The 16,181-nt window shown below is 53.3% G+C and overlaps 1 protein-coding gene across 1 annotated transcript; it reads left to right on the plus strand.

The window, feature by feature from the left end:
- Nucleotides 1-796: 796 nt before the first annotated feature.
- Nucleotides 797-8,075, plus strand: Gatd3a (glutamine amidotransferase like class 1 domain containing 3A). The gene is made up of 7 exons (XM_028860430.2): nucleotides 797-999; nucleotides 1,176-1,228; nucleotides 1,717-1,830; nucleotides 2,768-2,887; nucleotides 5,745-5,837; nucleotides 6,682-6,838; nucleotides 7,571-8,075. Exons 1-7 carry the CDS (start codon nucleotides 865-867, stop codon nucleotides 7,697-7,699), a joined length of 801 nt encoding a protein of 266 aa, XP_028716263.1. The 5' UTR covers nucleotides 797-864; the 3' UTR covers nucleotides 7,700-8,075.
- The last annotated feature ends 8,106 nt before the right edge of the window (nucleotides 8,076-16,181 follow it).

Raw genomic sequence — 16,181 nt, forward strand, 5'->3', positions numbered from 1 at the left:
TCTGACAGCGTTCACCGTGGCAAGGGAGAAGAAGAGAAACTTTGAAAGGTGTCTGGTTATTACCCCAATGGACACTGAACTCTATGTAACAAGCCTTTCATCAACTGCAGCCACCACGCCTTTAATCCCAGCACTCGGGAGGCAGAGGCAGGCAGATTTTGAGTTCGAGGCCAGCCTGGTCTATAGAGCGAGTTCCAGGACAGCCAGGGCTACACAGAGAAAACAAATAAAAATGTGAAAAGGAAAGCACAGGTGCTCAGCTCTTCTCTTTTGGTTTTTGGTTTTTTTTTTTTTTTTTTTTTTTTTTTTTGGTTTTTCAAGACAGGGTTTCTCTGTGTAGTTTTGCGCCTTTCCTGGAACTCACTTTGTTAAAATCAGTTCACGGGCATTTTTGGTGATTGCACAGAATGGAGCTGCAGTAAGGCAGTCGGGGTGGCCTACTCCAAGATGAGTGCCCTTCAAGCACTGCGCACGCGGGGCACGGCCACCAGCACACTCATGGGAAAGTCCTAACCTGCGCTGGCAACTGCCCAGGCTCGCCCTTGCCTCTCAAAACCAGGGAGGGGCGTGCCCCACATTCGGCCGGTCACTGGGCAGGTGCAGTCCGCTTACTGGTCCCTTAGGTCGGGGGTTCCGGGGTAGGGGGCGTGTTCTGCGGCCGGGCTCAGCCGCTAGTCCACTCCGGAACAAGTGCTGCGGGGCATGGGCTCCGTCGATCACTGCGCAGGCGTGGTCCCGCCCGCCTCTAGGGCAAGGGCGTGCAGCGCGCTCCTCCATTGGCCAGGAGCGACTCCGCCCAGCTGCGCGCACGCAGCAACGCCGTGCTGGGTGCTCGTCTCCTGACACTGCTGTCTGTCCTTCGCTATGGCTGTCGTCAGGGCTCTGGTGGCGCCGAGGCTGCTTTCTGCGCTCGCACCGCTCTCGGGGCGCCACCATGCTCCCTCCCAGCGCGCTGCCCTTCACAGCTCCGCACCGCGGCCCGGGGCCAGGGTGGCATTGGTGAGTGCACGGCCGGACAGGCTCCCAGGCCAACTCCCTCCCCTTGCTCGCTCCCAGCAGACTGGGGTCGACCCACTACCTTCCCAGGGTCGGCCCCTGAGGGGGTTCAGCCCTCCTCTCCCCTTGGTGATTTCGTATTGGGCCCTTCGTCCTCGTCAGCGTCTCTCCTCTTGCAGGTGCTGTCGGGCTGCGGAGTCTATGACGGAACCGAGATCCACGAGGCCTCTGCGTAAGTCCTCAAAGTTTGTGGTGTAAACGCCCTCTTGGTTTAAAAAGGCAGAAGCGTAACCAAATGCAGTGGGTTCACATCGTGATCAGTTCAAACTCATAATTAGCACAGGCAAGACCTAAAAGAGGCCACCTGGGCCCTGGGTGAAGGCAGAGTGCCTGGCAGCAGCCTGGGGGCTCCGAACCCAAAATGCAACGCTTGCTGAATCAACAGCCGCCTCTGCTCACCAGTTGGTAAAATGAATTGTAGAGACCACTTGACGCACATGCCTCCATGCTCTTCTGGTTCCACCCTCACCTTGCAGAGGTCTGTAAGTGGTAGGTACTAGTTTGGAGCCAGCCATGGCTTCATAAAAGCAACAAGGTGTCCTATAAATTAGGAATGCCCCCTCCCCGTGCACTTGGTGAAAGTTCATTTGTAAAATCATCTTGGCATGAGTCTGGAGGACACATTTGGAAGTGACATCTTTGTGGATTTTCTCCACATAGGATCCTGGTACACCTGAGCCGAGGTGGGGCTGAGGTCCAGATCTTTGCTCCTGATGTCCCTCAGATGCATGTGATTGACCACACCAAGGGAGAGCCTTCTGAGAGCGAAAGCAGGTATGGGTAGGGGAAGGACCATACAGGACCCCTAGTCCCACGCACAGCTTCGATCGTATAGCCTTCTTGGTTTTGTGGTAGAGCATATGTCCCTCAAAGCAGCTGTCATCCAGCTGTTCTGGGAATACACTACCATGGGCACAGTGACTGACCTCCCAGTGAGTGTTACAGGAATGGCAGTAGCCACTGTTGTACTTCCTCTGGATGTACGGTCCTGGTCTGTTCTTCCTAGTCACTGTGTGGCCCTAACAGGCCTGGAACTCACTATGTAGACCAGTCTGACCTTGAATTCATAGAGATTCACCTGCCTCTTCCTCCCAAGTACTGAGATCAAAGGTATGTGCCATCATGCCTAGCACAACTACATTTCTTATCTGAGGCCTGGCTACAGGGTGGCCCTGAAGGCTGTGTCTTAAGGGCTGAGATTGAATGGGTAGGGAGGGGAACTTTACCTGCCAAGGCTGCCTGTTGGGATCCCTGCCATTTCCTTCTCAGTCCAGGACCCTGGCCCCTGAATCTGCCCCTCCTCCTCTGTTTTACCAGCCTGGATGAGGTAGCAGTAACTTCCTGCTGTGTCTGATGATCAGGTGACTTCAGACATCCTTAAAAGTAGTTTCCTAGACAGCCACTCTGGTGAGGAGCACTGGGTTCTGTCTGCTGTGGATACTTGCTGGGCCCCCAGTTCCTACTGACCCCAGATTCCAGGTATCCTGGTGTCAATCCTGGGGCCAGCCTGCAAGGCTTGTTTTTGTAGGGCACTGGAATCCTGTCACTGTCTCCAGATGTTGCCTGGATGTGCTCCTTGGGAAGCATTGGTCTCCACGTGTGAACATGCTCATTTCAGACTGTGAGCCGTGTTCAAGATGAGTCCCCAATGGTGCCTGTGTCCTGGCCCTGCTTACACACTAACCCTTCATTTCATCTGTCCTCTTTCCAGGAATGTTTTGGCAGAATCAGCAAGGATTGCCCGAGGCAAGATCACCAACCTGGCCCAGCTCAATGCTGCCAACCATGATGCCGCCATATTCCCTGGAGGCTTTGGAGCTGCCAAAAACCTGTACGTTCCCAAGTATAAGGGTCTAGACCACACTTGTGTCTGCTCTTTTACAAGGGGTGGACTGGGGACCCTTTAGCAAGACCAGCGGGATGTTCTCTGCTTCTTCCTTGGAGCACTCCAGTGCCTGGAAGCTGTCTGGGTGGGCTGGGCAGTCTGCTGACCTCCATGCTGTGAGTCAGGTCTCAGCAAACACTGCTTGCTTGTCCTTGCAAGTGCCAGTTCTCACACAGAGCTGTCCTCCTTCCGTGGTGGTTTGAATGACAGTGGCTCTTATGTTTGAATGCTTGGTCCCTGTTTGGTGGAACAGTTTTGGAAGAATTAGGAGGTGTGATGGTGTTGGAGGACGTGTATCACCGGGGAGTGGGCCTTGAAATTTCAAAGTCCACACCAGGCCCATTTAGTCTCAGTCTCTGTCTCTGTCTGTCTGTCTGTCTCTGCCCCTAGCCCTGCAGACCACATGTAAGCTCTTAGCTACTGTTCCAATGCATGCCTGCCTGCTGTCATGCTCCCTGCCATGATGGTCGTGGATAGCCCTCTGAAACCATAAACATGCCTTCTTATCTAAGTTGCTGTGCTCACAGCGTCTCTTCACAGCACTAGAGCAGTAAGCAGGACACCCTTACACTGCCTGGCAACAGGAAAGACAAAGCCTTTTGTGCTTTGCTATCTGAGCTGCTGTTGCTGTGGGAAATAGCAAGTAAACTGAAGGTGACAGCCTCTGCACTGGGGTCCTTCTCTCCACAGCTCCCGTTGGTTCTTTCTTGTGCATTCATGGAAGTCTTTGTGGTTCTAGCCTCAGCGTGGCCCTGTCTGAGAGGTGGCCACCCAGCTGGTTGTCAGGGAGAGCCTCGAGCAGGCTCTGCAGTATCCCCAGGTATTTCCCCTGCTCCCAGAAGGGAAGGACACGGGGCTTCATGCTCTCAAGTGTCACCAGTGCAGCTTTCTTCAGCTGAACCCTCTGACTGCTTGGTTGGGCCATCAAAATGTCCCTTTCTCCAGATTCTCCAGATTCCGCACACCTCCAGTCTCTTTGGTGGCACCCACCCCCTCTGTCCTGAAACCAGCGATTCTGGCAGTGCCAGTCTTAGCCAAGGGCTTGTGTGCCCCATCCTCACAACAGCATGGCAGGGCATGGGTGTCACTGGGGTTTTTTCCCTTCTACCTGAACTGCTGTTTCTTGGAAGGCCGAGCTGTGTTCATGACTTCTGCCTGTCAACTCCTACCTCATGGAAGATTGTCTAGAAGCCATGTCTGCCAGCAAAGCTGGTCCGTCCTGTTCACTTAGCAGTGAACATGGCTCGGGAGCATGTGAGGTTCTTGGTGTTGAGTCCCCATGGCATGAGGAGTCTGTGAGCCTCTGTACCTGTGTCTGAGCCCACTAGCCCGTGAGGTAGCTGCCATCTTCAGTCTTTCTGGCCTTTGCAGAAGAGTGGCAGGCCCTCATTGAAGGCCCTCGTTGACGCCGCTCTTGAACCCATGAGACCACCATGCTAGTTGGTGGCTGCAGCCATCGTTGAAATGTAGCACACGTGTGTGGCCACAGGTGGCTAAGCCTTAGTGGGCACACGTAGGTGAGAGGTGACTGAGGCTCAGCGTGTATGAGATCGTGGGTGGCTGGCTTATGAGCCTTCGACATGAAAAGTGACGGACTTCGTGTGTGCACATGTGTCAGGGCAAGTGAGTACTGTCAGGCTCACAATGGGAATCCCGTGGTTCCAGGCACTGCTGCCATCCCGTGTATCTTCTGGAGAAGCCCCAAGTGTGTGGGTGTGTTCATCGCTGCCAGCAGCGTGGGAGGTGCTTGTTCTTGCTTTGCCTGACGTCCTTATCTGTGGTCCGCTGCAGCGGAGTCGAGAACTGTTCAACAGTGGCGTAGACGCCACATGGTGGCCAAGGCGCTGCGAGTCCTGTTACTAGTCAGCCTGGTGGCTTGGGTGACTTCCCGTGTGCTTGCTTGTTTTTCACAGCGTCCTAAAAGGGCGTGTGTGTGTGTGTGTGTGTGTGTGTGTGTGTGTGTGTGTGTGAGAGAGAGAGAGAGAGAGAGAGAGAGAGAGAGAGAGAGAGAGAGAGGGAGAGAGGGAGAGAGGGAGAGAGGGGGCGGGTAAGAGTTTAAAGGGTGGAAAGATTTGGTGAGTTTGGCTAACAGAAGTAACACCTGATGGTGGACCTGGTCCTACAGAGCCAGATCTCCAGGCCACAGCACCGGAGGGCCCGGAAGCTGTGTCCTGGCACAAAGGTGCACACACATGTGGAACTCTAGGCTCTGCCAGGTTGCCATCTCTAGGGGTACTGTAGTAACTCCCGAACTGCCCAGCCGCCCGTGGCCGTTCTGCTCCCAGGAAGAACAGGGCGCTTGTTCATGTCATCCACTGTCTGTGTACTAACGGCTGCTACTCCTAGGCTAATTGTGTTTCTTTGTCTGGAACCCTCTTTTTTTTTTTTTTAAAGATTTATTTATTTATTATGTGTACAGAAGAGGGCGCCAGATCTCATTACAGATGGTTGTGAGCCACCATGTGGTTGCTGGGAATTGAACTCAGGACCTCTGGAAGAGCAGTCGGTACTCTTAACCACTGAGCCATCTCTCCAGCCCTGGAACTCTCTCTTTGAGGTTTTGTTTCTGGTTTGCTGCCCCTGGATTCTGAAGGCAGAGTGCAGTCACAGACTGGCCACCCACCTCTTGCCTTCCACCCTGCTGGCTGGTGAATGAGAAGCTAGATCCACAGCTCTGCCCTCAGTGTGATAGCAGGCTGTCCGCCTGGCATGTGGCCACACTGTGGGCCGCTCCTCTGGCGTCCAGTGGGCCACTCCGAGATTGGGGGGACACTCCTGAGCAAAGCCTCTTCCCTCACGGCAGGAGCACGTTCGCCGTGGACGGGAAGGACTGTAAGGTTAACAAGGAAGTAGAGCGCGTCCTGAAGGACTTCCATGGGGCCAGGAAGCCCATCGGGTAGGTGACACACCGAGGGTGGGTGGGTGGCAGGGCTTTGTCGTGCCAGCTCTTGCTGTGGCACCTCCACCAGCACTGGAACCCGGTAAGACCCGCGGCGGCCTGTGAAGAGCGGTGGCATGGGAGTGTGGTGGGTGCAGTGGAGGTGGGATTGGCCCCCGGGTGGGGCAGCCATGTGAGCCCAGCCCATGGTCACTAGGCACAGCTGCCCACCTCCTGTGTGTCAGGGCAGCTCACTTTTTTTTTGTTTGTTTGTTTTTTGAGTCTTGCGATATATCTTTGACTGGCCTGGAACTCACTACACAGACCAGGCTGGCCTTGAACTCACAGAGATCCATCTGCCTCCTGAGTGCTGGGATTATCACTCGTGCCACCATGCCCAGCCAGGGCAGCTCACTTCTGAGGGTCACGAGGTCATGCAGGGCTGTTACCTCTGCTAGACACTCTAGACCAGTGGTTCTCAACCTTCCTAACGCTGCGACCCTTTAACACAGTTCCTCATGTCATGGTGACCCCCAACCATAAAATTGTTTTCATTGCTACTTCATAACTGTAATTTTGCTACTGTTATGAATCATAATATAAATAATCTGATATGCAGGATATCTGATATGTGGCCCCTATGAAAGGGTCGTTCCACCCCCACCCGCACCCCCGTTGAAAACCGCTCATCTAGACAGTGGACAGCCAGACGGCAGTGTGGAGTTTGGCTGCCCAGGCCCCTCAGCCTCCCTCCTAGCCATCCCTGCCCAGATGCCTGACGACTCCCAAGCCGCCCCGTCTGGGGACCAGACTGTCGTCAGGCCTCCCTCTCAGTGCTGACGCAGCTCCTTCAACCTTTCAGCTTGTGCTGCATCGCACCTGTTCTCGCCGCCAAAGTGATCAAAGGCGTCGAGGTCACCGTGGGCCACGAGCAAGAGGAGGGTGGCAAGTGGCCTTACGCTGGAACTGCAGAAGCCATCAAAGCCCTGGGTGCCAAGCACTATGTGAAGGGTGTGACCATATCCTTTCTGGCAGCCGGTCAGTGTGGTGTCGGGTAGCACATTAGGGACCATGCCTTTGGTGGTTTAGGGTGCCCGTGGCAGGTAGCCTTCTCTGCAGGAATCATATTTGCTGGTCTTACTTCAAGGGAACCCCTGGGCAAGAGACCGGGCCAGCCAGTGTCATGGGGTGGACCTAGCTTGGTATGCCCCAGGCAGGCTGGTGGAACGCCGGCTCCACGCGTGGCCAGGGAAGATCCACGTTTCTGCACCTACTGAGACTGCCCAGCCTGGAGCATGTCGCTGGCAAGCCTGGTCCCCACAAGGATAGGTGGCCTCCGAAGAGTGCAGGCCAGGGCGGGACTCGGGGGCCTGGAGGGTTGGGAGCTGTTGCTGGTCACCACAGAAGGAAGCAAGACCAGTGTGGGAGACGTGGGCGGGGCTCCTGGCTTGCTCTAGTGGGTCCTCAGTTTCCACAGCTGGAACTGGCGGGGGCCTGGCCGAGGTGAGTTTTACCCCCCCATGTGGGGTCAGCATGCAGGCATCGCCACACCCCACCCCCAGGCTGTCACATTTTCTTCCTCTTGAGCGCCTGTGAGACAGAAGCTAGTTCCCCTTGGGTGACAGCGGTTCAGCAGGTGCAGACTTGCTAGTGTGATGTCACTGAGCAGCAAGGCTGAGGGCAGGCAGGCCTGTTCCCCACAGTGCCCTGTGGTCCTGTCCGGTGCTGCGTTTTCCCTAACATCTACGCACGAAGCTCATGTAGACCAGAAAAACAAGGTGGTCACGACCCCGGCCTTCATGTGTGAGACGGCGCTCCACCACATCCACGACGGCATCGGGGCCATGGTGAAGAAGGTGCTGGAGCTCACGGGGAAGTAACGCCGCCTGGGCCACACTCGGCCTGTCTGGGCTCCGTTCAGCCAGGACACAGGAGTGCCTTTGTGTTAGAAGCATAGACGCCTTCTGCCTGAAGAAGGAGCTTTGCCTCCGTCCATGCTGGGCTTGACCCCGCTCCTTCCACCAGCAGGAAGCTCAGAGCCCCTCCATGGCCCCAAGCAGCAGCAGGGCTTCAGTGGAGGGGGGCTTACCTCACTTGTGTGTTCCCATTGGAAGGTCCGAGCGCACCTTTTCCAGAGGATCTGGTTGAAGCACTTAGGTTCTGCAATCCTGGGTCAGATGGACTGGGGTACTTCAGTTTTGTTGTTGTTGTTGTTTGTTTTTTGTTTTTTGTTTTTCTGTTTTTTTTTTTTTTGTTTTTTTTTGTTTTTTTTTTTTTTTGAGACGGGGTTTCTCTGTGTAGCTTTGCGCCTTTCCTGGAACTCACTTTATAGACCAGGCTAGCCTCGAACTCACAGAGATCCACCTGGCTCTGCCTCCCGAGTGCTGAGATTAAAGGCCTGTGCCACCGCTGCCCGTACTTAAGTTTTAAAAAAAGAAAACAGTTTAGGTTTTCGTTACCAGACCAGTCTGATAATCAGAATACCTTGTTTCTGGATAAAGAAAAGTTCTCTCATTCAAAGTAAACACATGCTGACTAAAGCCAGGGGAATTCTGTAGCAGGCAGTCCCTGTAGCCACAGAATAAACTCCTTTCCACACTGGAAACTACTTTCAACTGTGTCTCAGGTCTTCTGAAACTAGTGAATGGTACTCCATAACAAGAGGTTTCGATGAGTCTCAGTTCTCTGAGTTTTCAGAAAAAGGGGGAAATCACCAGTACAGGGCCTATCTGTGTGAGCCTGCGGGCCAGGACTGGGACGTTGCCCCAGACCGTGAGATTGTGTAACCCGGGTAAAGAAGGAAAGGTAAAGGGCAGTAGTGCCCTGGGTGCCTTCTGCACGTGTCCCCTTGTATGTCAGAGTGTTCTGACAGAGATCTGAGCACACTTCATCTCTTCTGGAACATTCTCTTCTGAAGGGCCAGGCAGCCTGAGGGTCAGACCCTTGGCCTTGGTGGCAGTGGCTGCAGCAGTGGACTGGAGAAGACAGCTCCTTTAGCTCGTTTATGTCAGATGCTGGGCAGAAGCAGGCTTAGGCCAGCAGGGAGCCTCCAGAGCAGGATGTCTGCCACCTCCTGGTGCCCTCTGTAGGCAGAGTGTCTCTGCTCCGAGTAACCACTCAGAGACTTCTTATACATGCTCGGCCTATAGCCCAGGCTTGTTGCTAGCTAACTCTTACATTTTAAATTAACCCATATGTCTTGTCTACCCTCTGCCACATGACACAGCTGTCACGTTCATCTTGCTTCTCTCTCTGTCTGCTCGGGACTCCTCAGACGCCTCCCTCCTTTTTCCCAGCATCCTCCATCTGGCCATCCTGCCTATACCTCCTGCCTAGCTACCGGCCAGTCAGCTCTTTTACTAAACCAATCAGAAGGCCTTGGCAAAGACACATCTTCACAGTGTATAAAAAGATTATTCCGTAACAGCCCTCCCTCACACACACTCACACACATACCCTGCTACAGATGACACACTCTGGCCTACAGCATGGAGAGGGTGACCCTTGCTGCTTCTCAGACTGATTCCTCCAGGGGCCACAATTTTTGGTGGTCTGGGCCTGTAGACCTCTTACCAGGAGCTATGGCATGCACCCATGGCACCTGCATTACTAGTGCCCTTTTAGGGCACCTGAAGACTCCTGGGTCTGCCCTCCCCTGTCCTCAAGTGAACCTGAAGAAGCTCCACGTATGTATACAACTCGTGAGTTTCCACAGTGCAACTACAGAGCCAGTACCATCCCCCGCCAAGCCCCTGCTTTCTGCCCGCTCCAGTCCACCCTAAGCCACCTAGAGTGGCAGCTCCCGCCCTATGATGTGTGTTGCTCTGCCAATGGCGACAGCACAGCCTTGCCCATCCTCCTCCCCGATACTCTTCCCTCAGCCTCCTGTTAGCCTGCCGGGCCGCCTGGCTGGACTGAGTGGACTGGGGTAAGCACCGGTGGGCATCCTCATGGGTCTCCCGAGCTCCAGCACCACACCTGGCTACAGGCTGCTGGTTTCGTCAGCAGTCACCCTCCAGCAGTGCCCAGGGTGCACTCGATATTTCCCCCACCACAATTGGAAGATGCGCCGTGTGACATATTCGCCTGCACTAGGGCTGTCGGGATCTCAGCTGGTGGGGGGGGGGTCGTGTCTCCCGGGATGTTGGCTGACATTAGTCACCTCTGTCCTCCCTTCTGGGCATCCCCTGAGCAGAGTGTCTGTTGATGTCGCTGCTGCGCTTGTCTGCCTCTTCTCCAGCTAGAGGTAAGCAGTCTACTAACAGATCCTTCGGTAAGCAGCGTCCATAAGTTTTCTGTCCTCCACCTACTCTCCTTGGGTGTCTGGGGGGCCGGCATGCTCAGGTGTGTTTCTACAGAGGGAGTGTCCACCCCATGACGTTCAGACCGGCAGCCGCTTGTTCCCCTGTGCTGTGCCATCTGAGCAGAAAAGAGTACAATAGCCTCTGAGCACCCCCACAGGGGGATGGTGCCCCCAGAACCCGTGCCCACTTCAGACCCTACCATGTGGCCTGGGTATCCTTAGCCCTTAGGTGTTTCAGGAATGTAATAATATACCTACAAGTGGAGCTAGAGCTCAGGGGTGACCTGCTGCCTGGATTTTGCCCTTTCTCGTGTCCCTCACACACCACAGGTAGTCGAGAGAGAAGTGAACTTATGAGAGAGCCCCCAAAGGAAAGGTAGCTGCATGCACTGGGTCCCTGTGGGCACAGTTTCTGCTCATGTGCTCAGATGTGCTGCTGGGTTCAGAGTGGCCCCATGCACATCTTCCCTGACTCCACAAGTGACCAAGTATGACCAACGCTCTGTGCTTCCCCAGCAGCTCATCCAGCATAAACCAGATCCCTGCGATGTTGACCTGGACCATCCCAGCTTCACAGGAGGTGGGGACCACAGGTGTGCTTAGCTGAGGCCAGGTAGAGCCATGCTGAACGGTACTTTAGGGTGCTGAGAAAGCCCTCAATGGGACCTAAAGCAAGAAGTTAGCTATTGGCTCCTAGAAATGACTTGAGTCCCCACTGTCTGCCAGGCATATGCCATGTGATAAGAGACCATGAACCTTGCCTTCATGGGGCTGGTAAGGGTTTGTTGGCAGATAGCCTGGGGGGTGTGAGTGGACACATGGACAAGGAGGTCCGGGAAGGGGTCGGGACCCACCAAGAAGGAAGCAGCCAGGGTGAGTGAGAGGGTATGCCCCTGAGGACCAGGTTCTTGGAACAAATCCTGTCCCTAGAGACATGCCAACCCAGGTCCACAAGGCTCATTAGGAAGGCTGTGATTTTAGGTACCACCACCAGGGGGCACAGCTGACCAGCCTTAGGACCTTCTGCAGGTTCCCAGAGCTGACCAAGGCCAAGGTCCTGCTAAGCTGGCCCCTGCCTACATCCTATACCTGACCACCTTCAGAAGCCCTCCTGGGAACCCCACGGCCCCTGCCTCCCAGGTCTACTTCACAGGTAGTCTCAAAATGAGGGCGTGCTGAGTTCCCAGGGGCTCCCACTGCTGCACCCGCTCCAGACGTTCCTCTCATCTTCACCCCCACCTGCTCCAGCCACCCTGAGGGCCAGTCTTGTCCTCTCTCCCTCTACCCCCTCTCAGGACCCTGGTAGCCTGGGCCCTGGAACCCGGACTAAGGTGTCAAGGGAAGGAAGAAAGGGTAGACACAGAGGAAAGCTGGGGTCCGGTGTGGGTGCACACTCTGATAGAGGACGTCTGCGGCCAGCAGAAACCTCATCCTGTTGATTATGTACGGCACAGGGGGAAGGGTTAGCTGCTCTCCACAGGTCTGCGGGCGGGCAGTCTCAGGCTGTGAACACCTGTGAGGAGGAAGCTGCGTTTCCTGGTTTGTGTACATTCTGATCAATCATTCATGAACACTCAGGTTTGGACTCCAAGGAGAGTTTTGCCAACCCTCTTGGTCCTCACCTGGGTAAGACTCTGCCACACCTCTGAGACTAAGGCCTCAGCATCCTTAACATGGCCATGCCCGTGTTAACAATGCGCATGCTCTCGGGGCTTCCGAGGACTTCTACTCCCTACACTACCTTTTCCCATTGGTTCTTCTGTTGCCGTCCTCTCCTGACTATGGACCCATCACTCCAACCCACTTGACATCACATTTGTAGCATCCTATACACCAAGTGTGGCAGTGCATGCCTGAAATCCCAGCACTTGGAGGCAATCGGGAGAATCAGGAATTCCAGGTTATCCTTGGCTGCTTAGTGAATTGGAGGCCAGCCGGGACTACATGAGACTCTGTCTCAAAAAAAGAAAAAAAAAAAATCATCTAGCTTTCCTCTTCTGTCATCAACTGGGGCTTTCCAAGCTTTGCATTGTGCATTTAGGTTTGTAGCCTGATTTGACATAATATGAAGGTAGAAGAGCTATGTTTATATTTTTGGCTTTTTGTTTGCTTTTGCATTATGCGGTGGGTTTTGTTGTTTTTACTTTATTTTTATTTTATGTGCATTGGTGTTTTGCCTGCACGTATGTCTGTGAGAGGGTGTCAGATCCCTTGGAACTGGAGTTACAGACAGCTGTGAGCTGCCATGTGGGTGCTGGGAATTGAACCCAGGTCCTGAGGAGGAGCAGCCAGTGCTCTTAACCACAGAGCCATCTCTCCAGCCCCATATGTTGTGGTTTGAATTAGAAACATTTCTCACAGTCTCCGGTATTTGAATGCTTGGTCACTAATTGTTGGTGGTGTTCTGTTTACAGAACCTTTAGGAGATGCGGCCTTGCTGGGGGCTGTACATCATGGGGGGAGCTTTGAGGGTTTATAGCCTCACCCCACTTCCTGTTCTCTCTGCCCCAAGAGTGTAGATGCAAAGTGACCAGCCAGTCTCCTGCTCTGGCTGCCTACTGCCATGCTCTGGACTGACGAGCCAAAATAAACTCGTGAGAAGCTTCTGGAAATGGTGTTAGATCCAGAAACAAACAAAAAGGGAACTAATAAAATGTGGATATCCACAAACACCACCTCTTGGAAAGACTTTCTTTGCCTCCCTGTATTGCATCCACGCTGTGGTCAAGGTCAGCTGGCTGTATTTCCAAGGTCTGCTGTGGACGCACAGTGCTTTACCGTGGCTCTCTGTCCATCTGCCACCACCACACTATCGTTTTGACTAGACGTCACAGCTGGTCTCCAAGTCAGGCCCTGTTGCTTCTTTTAGCCCATTCAGCAACATGTAGACTTTTCAGTACACACTTCAGAACAGAACCAGTTCCCTGTAAAATAAGCTGCTGGGACTTCGGGTGGGATTGTGTTGAGGGCACAGATAAACTGGCAGAATCCTCACCTTGACGAACACAGCCTTCGTGTCCAAGCTCATGGAATAACTGTTTCCTTAGATCTTTGTTTTTTTTTTTTTTCACCAAAGTTTTGTGGTTTTTCCTTATATCTTGTATGTATTCTGTTAGGTTTATACTGAAGTGTTTGATTCTGTAGGTACTAGAGTCAATGTTACTGTATTTTAAATTTCAAATTCCAGCTGTTTGTTGTTGGCCTGTAGGAAAGCAATTGGCTTTGTATTCTGCAACCTTCCTATATCGCTTCTTAGTTCCAGCAGAGGTGGGCAGGGGAGTTTGTGTGTGCACATGCACACACACGCCCATCCTTTTGGTTTTCTACATAGACAGTCATTTCATCTACAAAGAGAGTTCTCAATCTGTTGGGGCTTTTTCCCCCCTTTTCTTGCTTTACTGTACTGGCCAGGATTTCCAGTGTCACATTGAAGAGGAGTGGCGTCCCTGCCTAGTTTCTCACCATTACGTGATGTTAGCTGTTCGTGCTCTTCAGATGTCTTTATTGAGTTGAGGAATGTCCCCTCTACCACCCAAATTGATGTGGTTTTCTTCTTTAACCTCTGATGTGGATGGTGTACCCCAGATCCTGGTGTTGAAGCGGCCCTTTACATCTGGGCAGTCTGACTCGGTCGTGATGTGCGAGTCCTTTCATACAGTGTTGGCTTGTATTTGTTAATACTGCTGAGGATCTTGGCCATCTGTCATTTCGAGAGATGACGATGTGCAGCTTCTTCTTCTGTAATGTCTGTCTGCTTTGGGTTTTAGGGAAACGTGGGCCTCACCGATGAGCTAGGACTCATTCCTTCTGCTTTTGTCTTCCAAAAGAGGGAGTCGAAAATTGCATAATGTCCTCCCAGAAGTGTAGAATTGACCAGTGAACCTCTGGGCCTCTGGGCCTGGGTCTTTCAGTTTGGAAGGTTGATAGTAACTTTAGTTTCTTAGCTAGGCAGATACATAGATAAATACCTAGATAGACAGATGGGTGGAACCTTTGTAGACTGTTGTCTCTTCTGTATGCATTTTTGGCAGGGTGTGTTTTTAAAGGGGTTGGTCCATTTCACCTATTTCATGCAGTTTGTCAGTTTGTGGGCATGGTGTTAACAGCCCATCGTGACCGCTCCTGTTCCTGATATTGACATTAGTTTGGCTAGAAACTGAATGAGTGCATTGATCTCGTCTGAGAGCCAGCTTTAGGCTTTATTGGGATTCTATCTGGTCTCTTTCTTCTCTAACTTTAGATTTAATTTCATCTCCTTTATTTGGTGTCCTGAGACACCGATGTGGGTTTTGTCTTCTCTGATACCCACGTTCCAGGGCAGACATAGGGCAGACATTCCCCCCCCACCCCCCGAGCCACAGTTTGCCCTGCACCCCACAGTTGTCATTAAGTTCTGTTTTCATTTTCATTTAGTTCAAAATGTTTTTAAAAATCTCCAAATTCTCTGACCTATGTGGTATTTATAAGTGTGTTGTTTAATCTGCAAGTGTTTGGGGGATTTTCCAACCATGGAATTTAATTCCATTGTGATCATCGGAGGATGTACCATGTCTGATTTCTATTCCTTTAAGTCGGGGATGTTCACGACCCAGAATGTGGTCTGTGCTGATGGATGTTCCTCAAAAGCTAGAGAAAAATGCATTTCTACTTCAACTGGGGGCACAGTCCTCAGAGCTGTCCACTGCGGTCGACGCTGACCTCAGCACTGTCCTTACTGACTTCCTTTCTGCTGGAGAGGCGCTGAAGTCTTGACTGTGCGTGGGTGCATCTGCATCTCCATGTGGTTCAGTCAACGTCGCCTCATGGCTCGACACTGTTAGGCACGTGTCCATCCATGCATGCTACGGATTGCTGTGTCTCTGGGGAGCTGACCTAACCCTAGCCCTTTATTCTTGTGGAGAGTCACTTTCTTCCTGATACTTCCTGGCTCTGGTGTTGGCTCTCTCTGAAGTGATTAGTGTAACTCCGGGGGGCAGGGTGGGGGGAGCCGCGTGTATTACCGTGAGCGTATGAAGCTCCCTGTTTGTGCCGGTCCAGCCATACCTCTTCCGGGTGCTGAGGGCTGATTTTACTGTCTGCATCTGTATAGGCTGTTGCTTCTAACCCCAGTTGACCTGCCCCCACAACAGTGCGCTTGGCAGGATATTGAGGGGCCTCCAGCTGATTTTCACCTGGAGCCTGATGGGAAGAGCTGTTTTTTGTGGCTTCAGCTCCCAGCATGCCGTGTGTCTCGCTATGGGTCTTCTGACCTGAGACTGCTCTCAACCTGAACTCAGTTCAGGCCTGTTCTGCCAGTTCTCGGATGGGGCCCTGGCCTTTGCTGCTGGAGCTGCCTCGGGACTACAGAACGAAGGTTCCCTTTGGGGGCTCTGATATCTATCTCTCAGGACTCCCTCCTGGGCCTGTGCTGTTCTCCTGGCTCTCCAGCCCTAGGAGGGACGAGAGGGAGGGGTCAAGGGATGGTCTGTAGGGTGGGACAGAGCCTGAATCTTCCTTGGCAGTCCTAGCCATGTCTTCAATCTCCTTCATTCTCACTTTGGCCCTATGACCTGCTGGCTACTTAAGGGACAAGGCACTGGGACCCTGAGACCTCACTGCGATCAGAGGCTGGAGTGTTACCATTGCTGCAGGCCAAGTGGCCGCAGAGCTGTGGAAAGTTAGCACCTGGGTGACATGCAGCATCTTGAGCAGAGGAAAGACAGCTGCTTGAAGCCACCAAGTTTGGGAGGAGTACATTATATACCAGGAGGCAACCTAGACAGGAAACCCATGGGTTCCCTTCACTCTGCTGATCCCGGGTCTCTGGATCTATCTGTCCCCCATGAGCTGTGGTTCTCTGGGGGCCATGCCTGCTCAGCCTTGGGCCCCAGCACAGCATGGGATGGCACACACAGCCTGCACTGAAGCTGCATCTGTGGGATGACTGAGCCACCGCTGCTGCAGCTGACCGGGCAGCTGGGTGCTTGTTCCAGATGCCCCGTGCCAAGTGTCGGTGGGTCCTCAGATACCTGCCCATCCATGGTGGTGGTGGGAGGAAAAGGAACGGGCTGGTGGGGTGG

Source organism: Peromyscus leucopus, chromosome 16_21 (assembly GCF_004664715.2).
Source record: "Peromyscus leucopus breed LL Stock chromosome 16_21, UCI_PerLeu_2.1, whole genome shotgun sequence".
Lineage (NCBI taxonomy): Eukaryota > Metazoa > Chordata > Mammalia > Rodentia > Cricetidae > Peromyscus > Peromyscus leucopus.